Source organism: Rosa rugosa, chromosome 7 (genome assembly GCF_958449725.1).
Source record: "Rosa rugosa chromosome 7, drRosRugo1.1, whole genome shotgun sequence".
NCBI lineage: Eukaryota > Viridiplantae > Streptophyta > Magnoliopsida > Rosales > Rosaceae > Rosa > Rosa rugosa.
In genome coordinates this window covers 22,375,472-22,393,918 of record NC_084826.1, presented here as the reverse complement: position 1 = coordinate 22,393,918, position 18,447 = coordinate 22,375,472, and the positions used below count along the sequence as shown (strand labels likewise).

The 18,447-nt window shown below is 38.4% G+C and overlaps 3 protein-coding genes and 1 long non-coding RNA gene across 4 annotated transcripts; 1 reads left to right on the top strand and 3 right to left on the bottom strand.

Moving 5' to 3' along the window:
• The first annotated feature begins 210 nt into the window (after nt 1-210).
• LOC133721922 (uncharacterized) lies at nt 211-3,918 on the top strand. Its single transcript, XM_062148698.1, has 5 exons — nt 211-917; nt 1,851-1,935; nt 2,037-2,206; nt 2,434-2,696; nt 3,443-3,918. The coding sequence occupies exons 1-5, from the start codon at nt 545-547 to the stop codon at nt 3,617-3,619; spliced, it is 1,068 nt and encodes a 355-aa protein (XP_062004682.1). The 5' UTR covers nt 211-544; the 3' UTR covers nt 3,620-3,918.
• Nucleotides 3,919-4,113: 195 nt separating this feature from the next.
• On the bottom strand, nt 4,114-5,790 carry LOC133721923 (polygalacturonase inhibitor-like). The gene is made up of 2 exons (XM_062148699.1): nt 4,819-5,790; nt 4,114-4,731 (listed from the first exon to the last, which is right to left on the bottom strand). The coding sequence occupies exons 1-2, from the start codon at nt 5,363-5,365 to the stop codon at nt 4,280-4,282; spliced, it is 999 nt and encodes a 332-aa protein (XP_062004683.1). The 5' UTR covers nt 5,366-5,790; the 3' UTR covers nt 4,114-4,279.
• A 5,666-nt stretch (nt 5,791-11,456) lies between these two features.
• Nucleotides 11,457-12,927, bottom strand: LOC133721157 (polygalacturonase inhibitor-like). Its single transcript, XM_062147689.1, has 2 exons — nt 12,334-12,927; nt 11,457-12,099 (listed from the first exon to the last, which is right to left on the bottom strand). Exons 1-2 carry the CDS (start codon nt 12,878-12,880, stop codon nt 11,648-11,650), a joined length of 999 nt encoding a protein of 332 aa, XP_062003673.1. The 5' UTR covers nt 12,881-12,927; the 3' UTR covers nt 11,457-11,647.
• Nucleotides 12,928-15,208: 2,281 nt separating this feature from the next.
• On the bottom strand, nt 15,209-16,631 carry LOC133721569 (uncharacterized). Its single transcript, XR_009852232.1, has 2 exons — nt 16,240-16,631; nt 15,209-15,835 (listed from the first exon to the last, which is right to left on the bottom strand). It is a non-coding gene; the product is annotated as an uncharacterized LOC133721569 (long non-coding RNA).
• Nucleotides 16,632-18,447: the final 1,816 nt, after the last annotated feature.

Here is an 18,447-nt window from a genome sequence, read left to right as displayed (position 1 = left end):
TGCAGGTGTCCTGGCACTGGGATACCACTGCATGGGTGTGTGAGTTACTAACAACTAACCCGATCAAAAAAAAAAAAAAAACAGCATAAAAATATAATGAAAAGTGGATAAAGCCTGAGGTGGCTCGTGGACCCAATCCAGCGTGTCGTTGTGAAGTTGTTATTCTGAAGCCCACAGTTTATTATGTTTGGTTTTTGCTGCTATCAGTCTCTCCCCTTCTTTCGGTTTCATCATATTTTGGATCTCCCCTCGACTTTCTCACGACCCTCGTCTCCTCCTCCTCTCTCACCAACTTCACCCTTGATCTCTTCGCTATCCACCATGCCTCCATATCCCTAGTACCCATCTTTTTCAAACCATTCAAATTCTTTTCTCCGCAATACATTGAGCAATTTTTCACAATTTCGATTTTTATTGTATACTTTGGATTACGGGTTTTCTTTATCTGTTCCTACGATATCGAATACCATCTGGGTTTTGTTCGAATCGATTCATTATTCTTGCAAGCTTTGTTTTTTGGGTTTGTGGGTTTTGTCTCAAAAACATGGCAGCGAAGCTGGGAATGCTCCATTATGTATTGGACCATGTGTATGGTGCATTCATGCACAGAACCAAGATAAGCCCTCAGTTTTTTTCAAGAGGGTGGGGTGGTAAACAGCTTGAATTGCTGGAGAGGATGATTAACCAGCTATTTCCAGAGGCTGCAGGGCAGAATTGGCCGCCCATTTTGGTCCGGCCCACTTGGAAGACTGTTTGGGATAGCAAGAACGCTTGTCTTCGAGAAGGGGTGTTCAGAACTCCTTGTGATGAGCAGCTTCTTAGTGCATTGCCTCCTGAGAGTCACAACGCGAGAGTTGCTTTTCTTGTTCCGAAATCGGTTCCCCCTCAGAAAATGGCTTGTGTGGTTCATCTTGCAGGTATCCGAATATTAATATGGTTTTCGGCTTTAGGAATTGATTATGATTGGTAATTTGGATTAGTCTTTTGCTGATTGCACAATGTAGTATAGCAAATCATGATCTTTAACTAAAGAGAGATGGGCTTTATATAGATTGGTTTGATTCCTTGTCTATAGGAATATGAATTCTGAGCTTGGCTTATTGATGACCTATTTCGATTGGGACTTAAATTCTACTATTAGAAATTGAATGCTGCAAAATTGAAATGAGACTTTGTTGCCTACATGTGTATATGTTTTGAAGGGTCAATTTATAGTATAAATTGTTCACCAGTTTTAGGAATCCATATTTTAAGCTGTTCTTTTCCTTGAAAGATTGGTCACTTTAAACACTACTAAGCTGCACACAGGATCTTACAGGTTTCGTCCCCTATCGGGAACAACTTTTACTAGTAGGGGCTCAGCCCGAAGCAAATATACTGAGAAAAGAAGATGTCCTATGGTTGATTCTACGAAGAGTAGATTCGCTCTTTGTGCTATGGCTCGTCATGGTTTTGCAATATTCTTAATTTCTTCCTTCATCTGTTGGGATTGAATTTGGTTCTTGTTCAGGAACAAGGTATCAACTTGTTGGTGAAACAATGTGTTGTAGAATACTAACTTTGTTTTATAATTGAGCTGACTTTATAACTTTTGATTATTCATGCACTATCTATGGCCTTTTCTAGTGTGATTGATTTCCGACTTTTTTTAATAAATTGTTGTTCTTTGAGGTAGCCACTTTGTGATTAACTTACAAGAGATGCTGTAGTAACAAATACTATTTCAAACGCTTGATGTGATATATTGATAGTCATAAATTGCAACTTCCTGTGGAATTGTTTTGCAGTAACATTTAACTAAATCAATTACTTTACCTTTTGGATTTGAACATGTGATCTCGATTCTACAGGGACTGGGGACCATTCATTTGAACGAAGGTTACGACTTGGGGGACCATTATTGAAGGAAAACATTGCAACTATGGTGCTTGAGAGGTATGACTCAATTCAGCATTGTCAGAACCGTTGTAACTGAAATCAGGGTTTTACATGGTTACTATATGCGGCCTTTGATTGAGGTAGATATGTTATTGCAGCCCTTTCTATGGACAAAGACGTCCTATGATGCAGCGTGGTGCAAAGCTATTGTGTGTTAGTGACTTGCTTTTATTAGGAAAGGCAACAATTGAAGAAGCCCGCAGTCTCTTGCATTGGTTAGACTCTGAGGAAGGGTTTGGGAAGATGGGTGTTTGTGGACTTAGTATGGGTAAGACTCAACTAGATCCTTTGCCACTATATTATTATTAATTTACTTTTTTTTTTTCAAAATTTGAATTAGTTTTTTTTAGCTGTACTTATGATAAAAATGACAGATTAATTTAGAGTTGTGAAAGAAATTAAATGATTTAATGGTTTTACCCTGGAAGTGGAATCCTCACCCTAAATTTGATAAAATATTATTTTGACCCCATATGGTACTTCTATGAAATCCAGGAGGAGTACATGCTGCAATGGTTGGATCACTGCACCCTACACCTGTTGCAACTCTTCCTTTTCTATCTCCACACTCTGCTACTGTGGCATTCTGTGAGGGAATATTACAGCATGCTACTGCATGGGAGGCACTGAGAAAGGATCTTGCAGTAATGACTCTTGAGGAGGTCAGAGAACGAATGCGCAGTGTTTTGTCTCTCACAGATGTGACACGCTTTCCAATTCCAAAAAATCCCAATGCTGTGATATTTGTCTCTGCTACTGTAAGTATTGGATTTCAATATCAACTTATGTGTGTTGCAGAAATAATATGAGGAGCAGTTTCCTCCATTTCCTATCAACCCATATTCATGGTTCTGTGGACAATTTCGCCTTCTTCATAGAATTTTTTCTCTCATTTGGTGATAAGTAGATTATACATGCTGCTCCTAGCAGGAACATGTTAGTATATATTAAATAAATATAAAGAAACTGAAGTATATTCTTATCAGTAAGTAAATAAGAAGAAATTGTCGTTATGTACGGAAAAAAAATGAGTAAGCATCTTCCTCCTCTTTCCTTTTGTTGTCCCATGTATCCTTGTGAAAATGCAAAATGTTTCACTTGAAATTGTAAAGGCTCTGCAGTGCTCACTTAAGAGGCTTCTAGTTCATGCTGTTTCAAAACCTTTTCATACACTGATATTGTAGACAAACTGACATGTTAAACAAGCTGTTTGTGTAGCTGGTGATAATGTGCCTTTGTGAAAATGTAACAGTTGCTTAATCATAAATCTCTATGTGTGTGCGCGCGCTTTTGTTTTTTGTTTTGTGGCCTATGAGGTTTGAACTACCATTCTATTGAGAGATCATTTTTTTGTGTCTAAACTGGATTCCTCCTGATTCCGTGTGGAAGCCATCCTTTCTGGACAAATGCATATCATCACTATATTATTTATTGTTCTTTCATGTGCGTACAATGCAAAACTTAGCGTTAAAGCTTGTTTCCTTTAATTGTATTCATTTTTCAGGATGATGGGTACATCCCAAAACACTCTGTGCTAGAGCTTCAAAAAGCTTGGCCCGGTTCAGAAGTAAGATGGGTCACTGGTGGACATGTCTCATCTTTCCTTCTCCACAATGGCGAGTTCCGCAGGGCCATTGTTGATGGACTTGACAGATTAGAATGGAAGGAGTCTCCTTTGTGACATTGGCATCACATGTGAAGAAGACCCTGTACTTGGTCTGAAATGGTAAATCTACACACTACTAATTCTGACCATACTTGTAAAAATGGATATAGTTGATGTCTGGAACACCTCCAAATGGAAAAGAGGGGGTATTTTATGAATCATCTATTGATGTTCTCTCATAAGATGTATTTCTTGTTGTACTCTAATCTGCAAGTTTACAATGATGCTGGTATGTAGAGATATTGGATCATTGTAAATTTATAATGTACATTTGAAAGCAATTAACATCCAAGTACTCAGATTGGCCTCGTTTATTCATTTTTATTATTATATTTGGTATTTAATTTAATTTAACTAGTTGAAGAATAATACATGTTTTTCTGTTTGTTTTTCTGTATCGAAAAAAGAAGTGCAGTTTTTAGATCCATATTTCTTTACTTCACGAAGTGTCAACCTGAAACCCTTTTTCTTTTCGTACAAGTCAACACAAGCACTTCAGAAGGTTGTGATTGAAATTAAATAAAGCTTTGTGCTGTCTTATATTCAACATGCGTTTGTTAAATTTCATGACCATTTTAAAGAAGGAAAATTATCAGCCAAAGCCGAGGGTTGCTTATTTGCATTAAGCACCTTTATTATTGAACACAGCTGCCAGATATTTCATGCAGCGGGGCATTACTTGCAGCTTGGGAGTGGAGTACCGCAGAGGCACCGGTTATGGAAATACGACGTGTTGTCGAATTTCTGCAAGTTCCCACCCACCGGAATCTGACCACACAACCTGTTATAGCTCACATTGAAGAACTGCAACTTAACTTCAGTCAACTCCTCCGGAATACTCCCTGTAAGCCTGTTGTGATTCAGATCTAGTAAAATCAGGCTGTTTGTGAACCCCGCCTTTGACAGATCAAATTCCAGCATGTTCCTGGACAAATCTACAATCTCGGTTGTCTTGTTCAACCCGAATAGGAAGGATGCATCACCTTCGAGCAGGTTACGTGACAAGTCTATGCGATTGAAGTCCATTTTGCCCAATGAGGTTGGTATCTTGCCTGTGAGCTGGTTGTGGGAGAGGTAGAGATCTGGAATGACACCAACGAATTGTCCGAATGAGCTCGGAATATGACCTGTGATCGAACAAGGCATTAAATATAGACATTAACCGAAGAAATGTTGTTAAATGAGAATACACAAGTGAAGTTTCATTTTCTTACCTGTGAGCTTGTTACGGTCTAGACGAAGAGAAGCCAAATTTGGTAGCTGAGAAAGTGAGCTGGGGATAGAGCCAGTGAGGTTGTTGTAGTAGAGTTCAAGGAAGGTCAGGTTCTTGAGTTGGCTGATGAAGTCCGGGACTGAGCCTGAGAGGTTGTTCCAGCCAAGTCTAAGCGTCTTGAGATGTTTGAGCTTGGCAATGGAGGGTTGGATAGGACCGGTTATATTTGGTTGCTTGCGAATCACGAGGGTTTCGAGGTATGGCAAATCACCAACTTGGGGAGGGATTTGGCCGGAGATGCGATCGTAGGATAAGATGGTGAGGGAGTTGATGCGGTTGGTGATGGGATCACATTCGACGTTGTACCAGGTAGTACAGCAGTCGACATCGGGGTTCCATGAAGTTAAGGTGTAGGGATTGTTGAAGGCTGTCTTGATTTCAAGGAGGACTTTCTTGTCCTGTGGGTTGCAGAGTTCGGAGAGAGTTGGGATAAGAATGGTGCACAATAATAGAGTGAAGCAGAGGAGGGTGGAGAGCTTGAGGTCCATGATTTTGGGTTTTGGGTGAGAAGTGGGGATTCACTTTGGATTATTTGTAAGTAATGCACTGCATCTCAAGGATAAGTCAAAGATTATGAATTTGGTGTCGCATATCTCGACGGAAGCTTCTGACAGCTGAAGGCGGCGAAAGATGTTGCAGTGGTAGGCCGCCTTCCAAATACGTAATATATGTTACAAATTCTCAGAATCTACATCTTTACCAACTGAAGATGGTTTTATGTTGACATTAGTTTCAGGGTTCCATTTAACCATTGTTCTAAAGGATAGAACGAGGTCAGGTACCTAAACAAAGGAAATGTTAATTAACTGCAACACAACTAATTAGTTTTGGATAAAAACATGATAAAAGTACATTGTCCTACCCTAGTTTGTACCATAGGACATTACTCTGCATTTTCAGTTTGGACAATGCAGTATCCTAAAATTTGATAAAGGAGAAATATTATTGTTGCCACCGTTAAATATTCTATCCACTCATTTTTAAAAACATATTCTATCTATTTTTTAATTAAATCTATTTTTTCAGTTAAGTATCATGTGACACATATTTTTTGGAGACGTCCATGTGTCCCTATAAACACCGGCGGAGCCACACATAGGCGAGGAAAGAAGTGCCTTAGCTTGGGTTTTCTACTTCTTTTAGCATATGTATGTATATGACGTCCAAATGTAGATTTGCCCATAAATTTGTTTATTTAATTGCCTTGATAATTGAAGAAGAGTAAATTTGTTTTGTTCATATAGATTGATGCGTTTATAAGCAAATGATTTTGGTGTGTGATTCTTATGGAGAAGATATGTTGACACAAAACAAACATATGAACACATTGTACTTGCCTTACATTTATATATATAATAAACATTATATATAGGAAGTAGAGGTGGCAAACGGGCCGGCCCGGACCGACCCGACCTATTTTAAGCGGGCCTAGTCGTGTTTCGTGTCGTGCTTGGGCCTGCCCATTTATTATCATGCCGGACTCGTGTCGGCCAATTTACTTAAACATTAAGCCCGGTCCGGCCCATGGCCCGAGCCCATATCGTGTCGGGCCGTGCTCGTGCCTACCCACTATAAAGCACGATTTAAAATCTTAATTTGAATAAATAAAAAATAATTTTATTTAACTATTTAGAAAATTCAAATAAATTAAGTTCTACAATGTTTTTCTCAATCTTAGCTTTTTAAGATTAGTTTTCTAATAATTTTTTATATTCCACTACAAGAAAAAAATCAAGAAAGAAAAAAATAACTCAAAATATATTGCTTTTAGCATATTATTGTGAGATTAATCTTTATTAATATAATGAAGATTTAGTATCATATTATTCTTTCCTTCATTCTATAGTTGTATTATTATGAGATTAGTCTTTATTAATAAACATATATTTAATATTTAGAAAAAATACTTTATGTCAAAACAAGGATATAATGTTTTATTTCACTATTTTGATAACATAAAAGAAATAGCATTGGTGGAATTGTCATAAGATTTTAAATAAAAAAGTCTAATATTCAAATCTCATCGTTGTAGTTTTTTAATATTTTTAAAACAAAATGAAATTTTGTATTTGTAACGGGCCGGCCCACAATATGTCGTGCTCGGACCGAGCCAATGGGCTAATATTCCTAGGCCCAACCCGACCCGTTATCCTAACGTGCTCAGGTCGTACCGGGCCACTAACGGGCTTGGGCCGTGCCGGGCCGCTTTTAAGCCTGCCGAGCCCGTGCTTAGCGGTCCGTTTGCCACCTCTAATAGGAAGAGTTTCTTTTTTTGAATCAAAGTAATCAATTTCATTCATCGCAAGTCAGAATGGCACGGATACATACATTCCATTACCAACTCTAGGGGAAGTTTAGGAAGTGGTATGCTAGCACCACCCATTAGATAATAATTGCTCACTTATTTTAAAGCGAGCCTAAGAACTATGAAAACAAAATATAGTAAATAGGCTAAGTTCAGAAAGTAAAAACTAAACTTAAATTTTCTCCTTCCCCTTAACACTTGGGCTAGGAAGTTTAGAAAGAAAAGCTAAACAAAGTTCTTGTTCTTCAGCAATCTTCTTCGATTTTGGGAGATTTTTAGTTTTGAATCCCAGTGGTCTGCCCCTCTTCTTTTTTGGTTCAGAGCTTTGTTGCAATACTTCTTTTGGCACTAAGACATTTTCAAGAGCTTCAATCATGCCCAATGACCTGGCAGAGAATTTGCTTATGAATTCCGGCTTCTTTAGCTTCTTTGTAGGTGCATCAGCAAGGAGTGGCTTGAAAAGCTCAGGCAACAGTATTTTAAGCTTTTGTGGGGATTTGGCAGGAGAGGGAGGAGTACTGTGCTTATCACCTCTGTTTTCTTTTTTTGCAATTGGTTCTGTCACACTGGCTTGCTCCTCAAAAGCTTCTTTTTCATTGGCGCCCATCTCTGGCTTAACAAGTTTTGCTTTCCCAAGCACCATGTCAGTATCTAGAGCAAGAACTGCAGCCACCGGTGCTTCTGCACTTGCCGGTGCTTCAATCAGTGCCAAAGCCAAAGATTGGTCAGCTGTTTCGTTGCCATCCTTGAGGTTTAGGACTTCTTCACGCAGTACAATAGGTTTGTGGCCTTTACTGCTATTTTTGCCTGAAACAAAGGCCTGCAATAGATGGTACTACAGAAGATTGCATACCCTGAAATGTTAAAGCTCCATCCACAAATATGTTAGTAACAAACCCTAGGGGAGGGCATGCAATTTCCACTCGCTGTTCAACATGTCCACGTACTAAACTTGGTGCAGCATGGCTGCCGAGCAGCAATGGTCACCCTCATGGTAAATCAGATTGCAATGATCACATTTGCTAAAAAAGATTCTCAAAGAAGTAAGAAATTTCAGCTTCAACCCTAGGAGCCAACTTTTGGGGATTTTTTGAGGAAAAAAAAAGTTTTGAAATTTCATGTGAAACCCTAACCCTAACTTTGCCCAAATTCTCAAAAAGTTTGTCATCCAATTCAATAATAAACTTACCCGCCACTGACGGTCTGACGCTATATCTTTGATCATTTCAGGCTCTTCAAACAAGGGTGGGATGTTGCTAATACAAACCCAGAAAAATAGTGGGGTCAGATCGATCTCATGAATAGGTGTGAAGCCGTCATGTTCTTATAGAACCACCGGAGCTTGATTGAATCCTCATGGTCCACCCTTCAAAACCTTATTTCGATCCCTGCGCAGGTCAAATGCAAGGACGATGAATCTGTTTGGTGCTCTTTCCTAAATCTTGAAGCCCTTGTCAAGAACCCAAACCCGCAGGAAAAAATGACGCAGATCATTTAGCAGTGCCTACTGCTTGACTAAAGGACGTGCAAGCAGGTAAGATTGTATTGCACAACACTGGGCACCTCTAGATCTTCTTGAGATATCGATAACATAATTGCCAACAAGTGCAAGAGAGGCAGCAAAGGATGAGGTAACATCATCAATGGTTGACATGGCAAAGAAATTGGAGAGAAAGATGAAACGAACGATGGACGTCGTTCTTGTTGGTTTCAGTGGCCACGACCTTAGGGTTTTTTTTTTTTTTTTTTGGATTTCACAGATTTGTATCATGGAACATAAGAAAAGAAAATTATAGGTAGAGTTTCTAATGAGGACTAGTTGATGACTTATTTGTAAGACCCATTTTTCGATCACATTTCAGCAAATCAACTGTTAGATATTTAGATATTCATGTGTAGATCATTTATGCAATTTTTCAACCAAATTAAAAATCGTTAAGGCATTCATAATCGTGATTTATCAGTTATGAACATGAACGGTTCATGTTTGATAGATTTGGTTCTTTCATTGATTTGATATAGTTCGGTACCTCAACGATTAACAATTTGGAAGAAAATTTTCAGAAGTGATCTACTCATGCATGCATAAACATCTAACGATTGATTTGCCGTAATGTAATCGAAATTTTTTTCTCCCAAACCGTTGATCAGAAAGTCCTCATTTTAGTGGTCTTCATTATAAGGGTTCCCATGAGGTGAAAACATATATTATGAGGGTTCCCAAGTTAATTAGCATTTTTGGTTGTGCTCAATATGTCTTCGAATTGTCGTTAGAGAAGATTTATGAAGTTTGCCCTACCTTATTAGATATCCTAGCTCCGCCACTACTTGCAAGAAATGCCCGCCCATTCGGCTCGCCGGCAGCACCGCCCGCTCCAAATTCACTAGTGAACTTGATTCAAGCTCCACCAGCGAGGTTTTTCGAGCGTCTCCGATGTCAAAGCGATAGTGAAATCAGACGTGTCGAATTCCGTCATGGTAAGCAGGTGCCGTTGGTGGCAATGCTGTCGCTGAGGTGGAAGCTGTCGAGGACCGTGGTGGCACCAATTTTGATGTCAAAGCCGTCATGGTCAGAGGAGCCGAGCTGCTTGATTTCGCCTATTTCCTTGACGATTCCAGTGAAGAGGCACCAGATCGGATTGTGCTATGCGAAGGAGATCGAATATGCGTGTGGGGCGGTATGGCAAAGAGGTTAAAACAGCGTCGTACACTCATTTTTCTTTAGAAGGCAACACATACAGAGATGACAAAAAAGAGGAGTGATGGAGTGAAGATCGAAGAGATGGATCATTTCATGTAAAGCAACTTGTCACTATGCGCTATGGATTATTATTACAATGAATTATGATTCTGCATGGCGATGTAGCATATATGCAAGAGCGGCCCTGGAGTAGTGTCGTCGGTGCCACTGCACTAGCCCTCCAATTTTGGAAGACCTCAGGTTTGTAATATGTATAAAAGTGAATATATATAAAGAAGTATAATATTTATCCTGAGCGAGGCCTCGCTCTGAAATTAAAGTGCGAGGTTAGAGTTTAGGGTCACTTTTCGGTCTCATATCCACATTTCGACCGTTCTGTTTTTAGGTACTAATGTATAGATCATCTCTACAAAATTTCAGCCAAATTGATGATCGTTAAGGCATTGATAACTGCCTTAAAGCTAGTACGGTTCAGGTTGGACAAATTCAGTTTGTCCATTGGTTTAAGCGAGTTAGATACTTTAAAGATCATCAATTTGGCTGAAATTTTGTAGAGATGATCTATACATTAGTACCTAAAAACTGAACGGTCGAGATATGGATATGCGACCGAAAAGTGACCCTAAAATCTAAAAGCGCACTTTAATTTCAGAGCGAGACCTCGCTTTGAATAAGATCTGTAAAAAAGTAATACCTATTATAATATAATTGTTTTCCAGTCTAGTTGGCAAAGTGTAAAACATTCTTCTCTTAGACTGACCAATATAAATTGACAAGGTCAACTACCACTTCAAAAAATATGGAGGTCGAAATGCTCATTTTATGAATAGAATTATCTTATTGAAAATAGAATTGAACAATCTCAATATAGGCAAGAAGCCATTACAATGAAATAATTAAAGCATTTACGTGCTCAGTTTTTATTTCTTTTAAATAACTTTGTACTTCTTTTTTCATTACACTTGAGAAGATCATGCTCTTATGTACGTAGTTATTACTTATTAGAGTTGTATATATGCTCTCTAGAATAGCCAACCATCGTGTCATTCTCTTAAGGTCCCGTTTGGTTAGCTGGAATGTCAAAATTGGAAAAGGATTTATTTTCCTTTCCAGACGGATATGGAATGGAATATGATTTGGTATTTCCATGTGAGTGTTTGGAATATTACTAGAAATTAAATTTTGGAATTAATTTTTCATTTCTATTGTAGTGTTTGATAAGTCATAAGAATGAAATATGGAATTATAATTTTCAATAACGCCCTTTTACTAATTAAAGTACATCAATTTATAAGGAATATTGGTGGGGAATATAAATTTTTATAGGGATAATTAATGTAATTTTGCCTTTGACAGTGGGAAATGGAAATAGAATACCACCCATGACTAGGTAATTCTATTCAGGCTTTATGAGGAAGTCAATTTCCAGTCAAATCTTATTTTTTATTTCCTTTCCAATCTTTAATTACAACCAAACAGCACATCTGAATGGAAAATGAAATTAATTCCCATTGCATATCATGATTTCCTGCCATCCAAACGGGGCCTTAACGAAATGTTGCGACCGGAAAGATTCATAGACAAATATTATTAAGGGAATCCCTATTATTAATTCCTTTGGACCAAGCTACACAAAGCTGTAGCTTAACGGGAGTTGCTTATTTGCTTTAAGCAATGAAGCGTCGTTTTATGCAACACCTTTACATAAAATACCAACTATTCAAATTGCCAGCCTACTTAAATCTTCCATTCCGGCGTCCAATACTAGCAACTTGGGAGTGGGGCACCACAAAGGCATCGGTTATGGAAATACGACGAGGTGTCCAAGCTCTGCAACTTCCCACCTACCGGAATCTGACCACACAACCTGTTGTAGCTCACATTGAACAACTGCAAATTATCCAATTGTGTCAACTGCTCCGGAATACTCCCTGTGATCCTGTTATGGTTCAAGTCCACCGAACTCAAGCTTGTCGAAAACACCACCTTGGACAGATCGAAGTCCAGCATGTTCCTCGATAAATCCACAATCTGGGTCGTCTTGTTCAACCCGAATATAACTGACGCATCGCCTTCAAGCTTGTTGCGTGACAAGTCTATTTGATTAAAGTTCATGTTAGCAAATGAGGTTGGGATTTTGCCCGTGAGCTGGTTGTGGGAGAGGAATAGATCTGGAACGGTGCCAACGAATCGTCCGAATGAGCTAGGAATATGACCTGCAGTCACATTATTAAATATCAACATTTGTACGTACTTACCATTTTCTGTTTTACGATGTCAACATTCCGTTACTAACAGTCTAACACCATTACCTTATTAGTCCCGGCCACGGCACCACTAGACCCTAATTTAACCACTTATTTTCTGACAGATAGAGAGTTTAAGCTGTAACTAAATGAGGAAATACTGTATAAGATTAATATTTGGGGAAATTTTTATTTGATATATACCTGTGAGCTGGTTGCGGTCTAGATGAAGGGCTAATAAGTTCGGTAGCTGAGAAAGCGAGCTGGGGATGGAGCCTGTGAAGTTGTTGAAGTTGAGTTCGAGGAAGGTGAGGTTCTTGAGCTGGCTGAGGAAGTCAGGGACTGAGCCTGAGAGGCCGTTCCAGCTGAGCCTGAGCATCTTGAGGTGCTTGAGCTTGGCGATGGATGGCTGGATGGGACCGGTGAGATTGGGGAGCTTGCGGAGCTCGAGGGTTTCGAGGTAGGGCAAGTCTCCTACTTGGGCGGGGATTTGGCCAGTGAGGCGGTCGTCGGTGAAGATGGTGAGGGAGTTGATGCGGTTGGTATTAGGATCACACTCAACGTTGTACCAGTCGGTACAGCAGTCGGCGTCGGATTTCCATGAGGACAAGATGTAGGGGTTGTTAAAGGCTGTCTTGATTTCGAAGAGAACCTTTTTGTCTTGAGGGTTGCAGAGCTCAGAGAGAGTTGGGGTTAGGATAGTGGAGAAGAACAGAGAAAAGCAGAGGAGGGTGGAGAGCTTGAGGTCCATGATTTTGGGTTTTCGGTGAGATCTGAGATTGAGAAATTGGATTTGAAGAAGTTCTGAATTTATAGGTATGGCATATGTCCGATAAGTCAAAGAATATGCGAATTGGGGTGATGTATATAGTGACGGAAGCTTTGGTTTACTGGATATCCAAAGACCAAAGACTAATTAACATGGTTTGCTGCATATATAAGTCGGTAGTGCATTCAAACATACAATACATAGTTGTTATTTTAATAGCCAGAATCTATCCTCATTACTCCATTAACTTATATATAGTTCTGAAATAAAGATAAGCAGAGCTCCAAGCACCTTCTACTTTGGGGTGTTATTTGGGGAAGTGATATGTACGTATTCTAACATATGGGGTATGCTTTTATTTAATTATCTAACCAATGCTTGACAAAAGGAAAGATCGACTTGGGCATAATAACAACACAAAGACGATTCATCCGAAGTTTCAAATCATGGATATAATCTCAGCAATCAATGGTTAGAAGTACAATAGTGTTGCAACTTTAAAACACTACACTTAACAGTAATTTACCAAAATGAGATGGTTGAGCTTGAGGGTCAATGACCAACCTCACTTACATCTATTTATCTATAACAATTACTTGCATGTTTTGTCACATCACTTACCACGTACTCTGAAACTCATTTAGATTTGGATTGTGTAATGTAATATTAGGAAGAAAGTGACATGAACTCATGAAGCACGAAAGCTAGGGAAGTAAAAAGGTCACAGTTAGCCGCATAACTTAATTATTGAACAAGTCAAAAGTGAGGGCTACTTCAGTAATCCTTATCTGTGTGCTGGATCAGTGGATCCTGCAGGCAAATTGATGAAGACTTCGAAAAGAAAAGCAATTAATTTAAACAACGGCATTGCAAATATAATCAGCATATATGCTTAATCTAGCTAGGTACGTTGCTTCTTTCTTTCGGCTCTCTTGCTTAAATCCCACAACCCTCCACCGCATGGAGCTTCCCCAAGTGCCTGTTTTCCTCAGCCAGCAGAGCATTGACATTCTTGTGCAGAGGTAATAGGTAGAAGTAGTGAAATATGCTTCGACTTAATGAGCTTCCAATTCTTTTAGGATTTTCAAAACTTTATTATATAAACAGTTATGAAGAGATCTTAATTTTCGTTTGACTTTATCCATAGGAATATGCATCATTGATAAGAGATTTAAACCCAAGATTTAGTAGAGTCAAAGTTGTCTGCTTGCTTGTTTGTAGCTAGTTTTGGACAAAGCCACAAAGGAGGACTAGAAATGGTTTTCGTCTCTGAGCGCGCACCTCCCAGAGGGAAAGGAATTGGGACGAATATGATTGGCTTTACCAGAACCAGAGACCCTCGACTGACTGTACCCTACCAATAATAATTCTTGTATTGTAGTAAACGAAGATAAATGTTTGTTTTTTTTATGGAAAAAATGACAAATTAATATATGACTATGAGTCTTAATTATTTGAGCTGTCAGAGAATTAGGCTTTTGCATCATTTAGCTGGTAAGACTTATAAATTCTGGTGTCACAACAAGGATTATGGATGTGACATGTCGATAAGTTGTGACATGTTGGTTAGTTAGTCTAACCAACACCGTGGAAGTCATGGGTTCAAATCTTACTGACATCAGGAATGGAATGAGATGAGATGGGGTGGGGAAAAATTGTTGTCTAGAATAAAAAATAAAAAGGGATTATGGATGACTGCTACGTTACATTAATACGTGGTTGTCTGGTTCAATATAATAAGCATAGAGATTTTCGTCAACCTCCAGCGAGGTCACAAAAGCTACTGTCACTAGCAACAAAAGCTACTCTGATGAAATTTCCAGCGATCTTATGTGTGGTAACAAAAGCTACTGTCACTAACACTAAAAGCTACTCCCACCAACAACAAATATTACCGTCACCAGCAACAAAAGCTACTCTGATGAGTTCTCCGACGAGGTCACAAAAACTACTGTCATCAACAACAAAAGTTACTATCACCAGCAACAAAAACTACTCTCAGCAACACTAAAAGCTACTCTCACCAACAAAAAAAACTACTGTCACCCACATCAGAAACAAAAGTTACTCTCACCAGCAACAAAAACTACTGTCACCAGAAACAAAAACTACTGTCACCAGCAACAAAAAACACTATCACCAATATCAAAAAAGCTACTCTCACCAACACCAAAAGCTAATTTAACCATCACTAAAAGCTACTCACAGCAACACCAAAAACTAGTACCATGCAAAACAAAATCTATTCGCAAGATTGAAAAAACTACTACCAGAGACTAACAAAGCTACTATCACTGACTGAAAAAGCTATTACCAACCAACACAAAAACTACTATGAAACATTAAAACAACTATAAATTTACAGTGTCGAAGGCTTGCAATGCTCAACCTTGCATGTATTGCACATATCATAATCCATCAACATAACTTGTATCCATGAGCATCATTCACTAGAGTAAGCCGTAAAATCCATAGGAATTACCAAATTGTAATACAAAAACTGTATCCATGAGCCTTCTCTTGCTCTATGCATGACTTGCAGAACTCCAGAACCCTCTTCTGCTCCACTTCGCGGCACGTAACACTAGAGGGAACCGTAGACAAGTGCAATGCCTCCTTCACTATCCTCATCTGCTCCTTATCTACAAATTCAACACAATTTGCTAATTTAAAAACAAAATAAACACATTTTCTCCCAAAACTTGATCTGACTTTGCTTGAACAAGGCTTGCCTCTGGGATTCCAGTTCGGCTTAACAACAACCGGTGGTTTGCAATAGGCTTGAGGCTTTTTCTGACTGAAATACTCCATAACTACTTAGACATTATCATGGTCTTCGAATGCATCATAAAATTGTACTAGATTGCTATGCCCGGTCAAAGCTTTCAATATCTTGACTTCCCTTCTCACATCCTCGATGGCAATTGCAGTAGTCATCTGACAAGAAAATCATTCATCACAATTAGCAAATAAGATAGTAACTATCAAAAGCATCTCTATCCTAATGATTACAGTAGAACAGAACCAATTCAAATAATGCAGTAAACAGAGAAAAGAGTTTTCAATTCTATCATAGTCTAGACTTCCAATCAATGTGTCGATAGGATCCCTAAATTTAATTATAATTATCCAACATTCTCACTCTATGCGTATCAAACAAATTGGAGAGAAGACCCTAATATGCATCATAGCTCCAGACAAAAATTTAACTGAGATTCACAAAATTCCAAAATACAAATAACATCGCCCAATATCAAATTCAAATGAGCATGTATATGTGCGCGTGAAGCTGTGACTATAGAGAAAGGGAGAGAGAGAGAGAGAGAGAGATTGGAAATTACAAGCATGGTTGTGGCCGGCGGTGGAGAAGAAGGGCTGCTTGGGCGGAACAGAGGACCGAGAACCACCGCGCAGGGCTTTTCGGAGCGCACCAGATCGGAGCATCGCATTCACCATTTTCTCAGTGAACCATCATGCCGGCGCCGTGAAGATCTGTGATCGAGGAGAGAGTGTGAGAGAGAAAGCACCGTGTCGGTGGTCTATGAAATTGGAGGTGGCGACCAAGACGTGATCTGTGATCGAGGAGAGAAAGCACCATGCCGGTGGTCGCCGGAATCGGAAGCGGAGACCAAAGACGTGAATATCTGTGGTCGAGGAGAGAGAGACTGTGATCGGGTAGAGAGAGATCGAAGGTTAATAGAATTTGGTTTCTTAAGTGGAGGGTAAAATTGTCAATAATGAAATAATTTGTGAATACAAGTGGCCTTATGTGTATAAGAAAAATTAAGTGGCCTTATGACTAATTAAAATTTCAAAAGATTACTTGTGTGTAATTTTCTAAAATAAGTAATAGGAATATATTGAAAATTCTTCTATCATCCTATGCACCGACGATGCAAGTGACTCAATACTTATAAAATAATCTCAACGCTTGATATTTATATTCAATATTTTTTGTTAACAAACAAAAAGTGTATTTAATGTAATCCAACCGTCTATTCATGTTGGTGTAAGTGCATGTCGATGCTCTAAATCTTTTTCCTGAATAGATGGGGTAAAACATACAAGATATGTCAACTGGACCGATTATCAAGTTTCAAATAGACGAAGCAATCAGATTAGTACAAACCATGAACACGTGGTGGCATGGTTCGAGATTATAAAATTTCTCTAGTTTATATTGTACACAGTTTAACTCAAGTTAGACTACATGTGGAAGCCTCTAAGAATATAAAATGTTATTTAGAATAAATGAGTATCATATCCAAAACTTTTTAAGGTCTTGTATCTCTCTACTCATTGATAATGATTCGATGTAATAATTTTTATAATTAGTTAATTATCTACAACCATTCCGTGTTTCACACATCACCCAATTAAAAAAAATCACAAGATAAATGGCTTAAAATTTCACCACATATCTATGGTAAGGAGTAACGTTAATCCTGGATTAGAAATTAAGGCGTGGCACATATCTATGGTAAGGAGTAACGTTAAGACTTAAGAGTAATGTCCTGGATTAGAAATTAAGGCGTGGCATATATAAGTTCTTACAAGATACATATGTAGAACCATTCCCCATTGCGAAATATATCACGCAAAGTGTCACACGAGAAACCTACATTAGAATTGCCCAACACGTACCACCACAACGCCTCAAGCATAGCGTTCAGATCTAGAGGACGTGCTTCTGTTTGAAATTGTTGAGCCACCACAATAAGAACCTAGATTCATACACCAAAAGAGAAGATGAATAATGTGAATTATATTCATCTGTTTCAGTACTCTAGTTTTAAAGTTTTAGTTTTAATACTCTTTAATTATATGTTCGTATAACTTAATTTACTATATATACTTTTTTTATCAAATAGATAAACTTTCATTAATAACAAATGATCAATACAACCTTTGGAGTTAAGGTGGGGGCCTCATCAAAAACTCTGCTTGATCAGAGCAAGTAAAAAGAGCACCACCCCCCATAGCATCAAACATAACAATCAGCTAATAGAATTTCAGCCAGCCATGGTGGCCCTGCCTCCTATCAAAAACAATCTTCTGCAGCAACTAGAGCTTGTTTAGCCAAGAGATGCGCTACATTATTACCATTTCTATGAACTTTCTTCCGCATGACTACATCAAAACTAGAAGCCAAGAATGATTCTTGGCGGAACCAGGATCTAAGCCTTGGGGGGTCCGAGACTTAAAGGTTTAAAAAAAAAAAAAAAAAAAAAAAAAGGTACCTGCTCCACACTCTAAAATAAAAAATTAACCAACAAATTTAATCGATCATTGATCAAAAGACCAAAATATAATCAAGAAAATTATGATAGTTATATCTATAAAAATATAATTCTAATGAAATTATATAGATTTGTTTGCTTGAATTGCAAAAAAAATAAGTGCCAAAGAGAACCATCTTACAATCGCAATGGAGTAAATAGAAAAGATTTACCTAAATGACCGAAAGAAAAAGCCTATTTGGGATAGTAAAAATTAATTATTTTGACTTTTATTTCTTTTATTACACTACTTATTTAAACCAATTAAAT

Excerpts from the sequence above, each read along its gene's own strand:
- LOC133721922 (XM_062148698.1), top strand. The coding sequence starts at position 545 with ATGGCAGCGAAGCTGGGAATGCTCCATTATGTATTGGACCATGTGTAT. Across the intron at positions 918-1,850 it reads TTGTGTGGTTCATCTTGCAG|GGACTGGGGACCATTCATTT; the intron begins GTATCCGAATAT and ends TCGATTCTACAG. Across the intron at positions 2,207-2,433 it reads TGTTTGTGGACTTAGTATGG|GAGGAGTACATGCTGCAATG; the intron begins GTAAGACTCAAC and ends TATGAAATCCAG.
- LOC133721923 (XM_062148699.1), bottom strand. The coding sequence starts at position 5,365 with ATGGACCTCAAGCTCTCCACCCTCCTCTGCTTCACTCTATTATTGTGC. Across the intron at positions 4,732-4,818 it reads AGACCGTAACAAGCTCACAG|GTCATATTCCGAGCTCATTC; the intron begins GTAAGAAAATGA and ends GTTCGATCACAG.
- LOC133721157 (XM_062147689.1), bottom strand. The coding sequence starts at position 12,880 with ATGGACCTCAAGCTCTCCACCCTCCTCTGCTTTTCTCTGTTCTTCTCC. Across the intron at positions 12,100-12,333 it reads AGACCGCAACCAGCTCACAG|GTCATATTCCTAGCTCATTC; the intron begins GTATATATCAAA and ends ATGTGACTGCAG.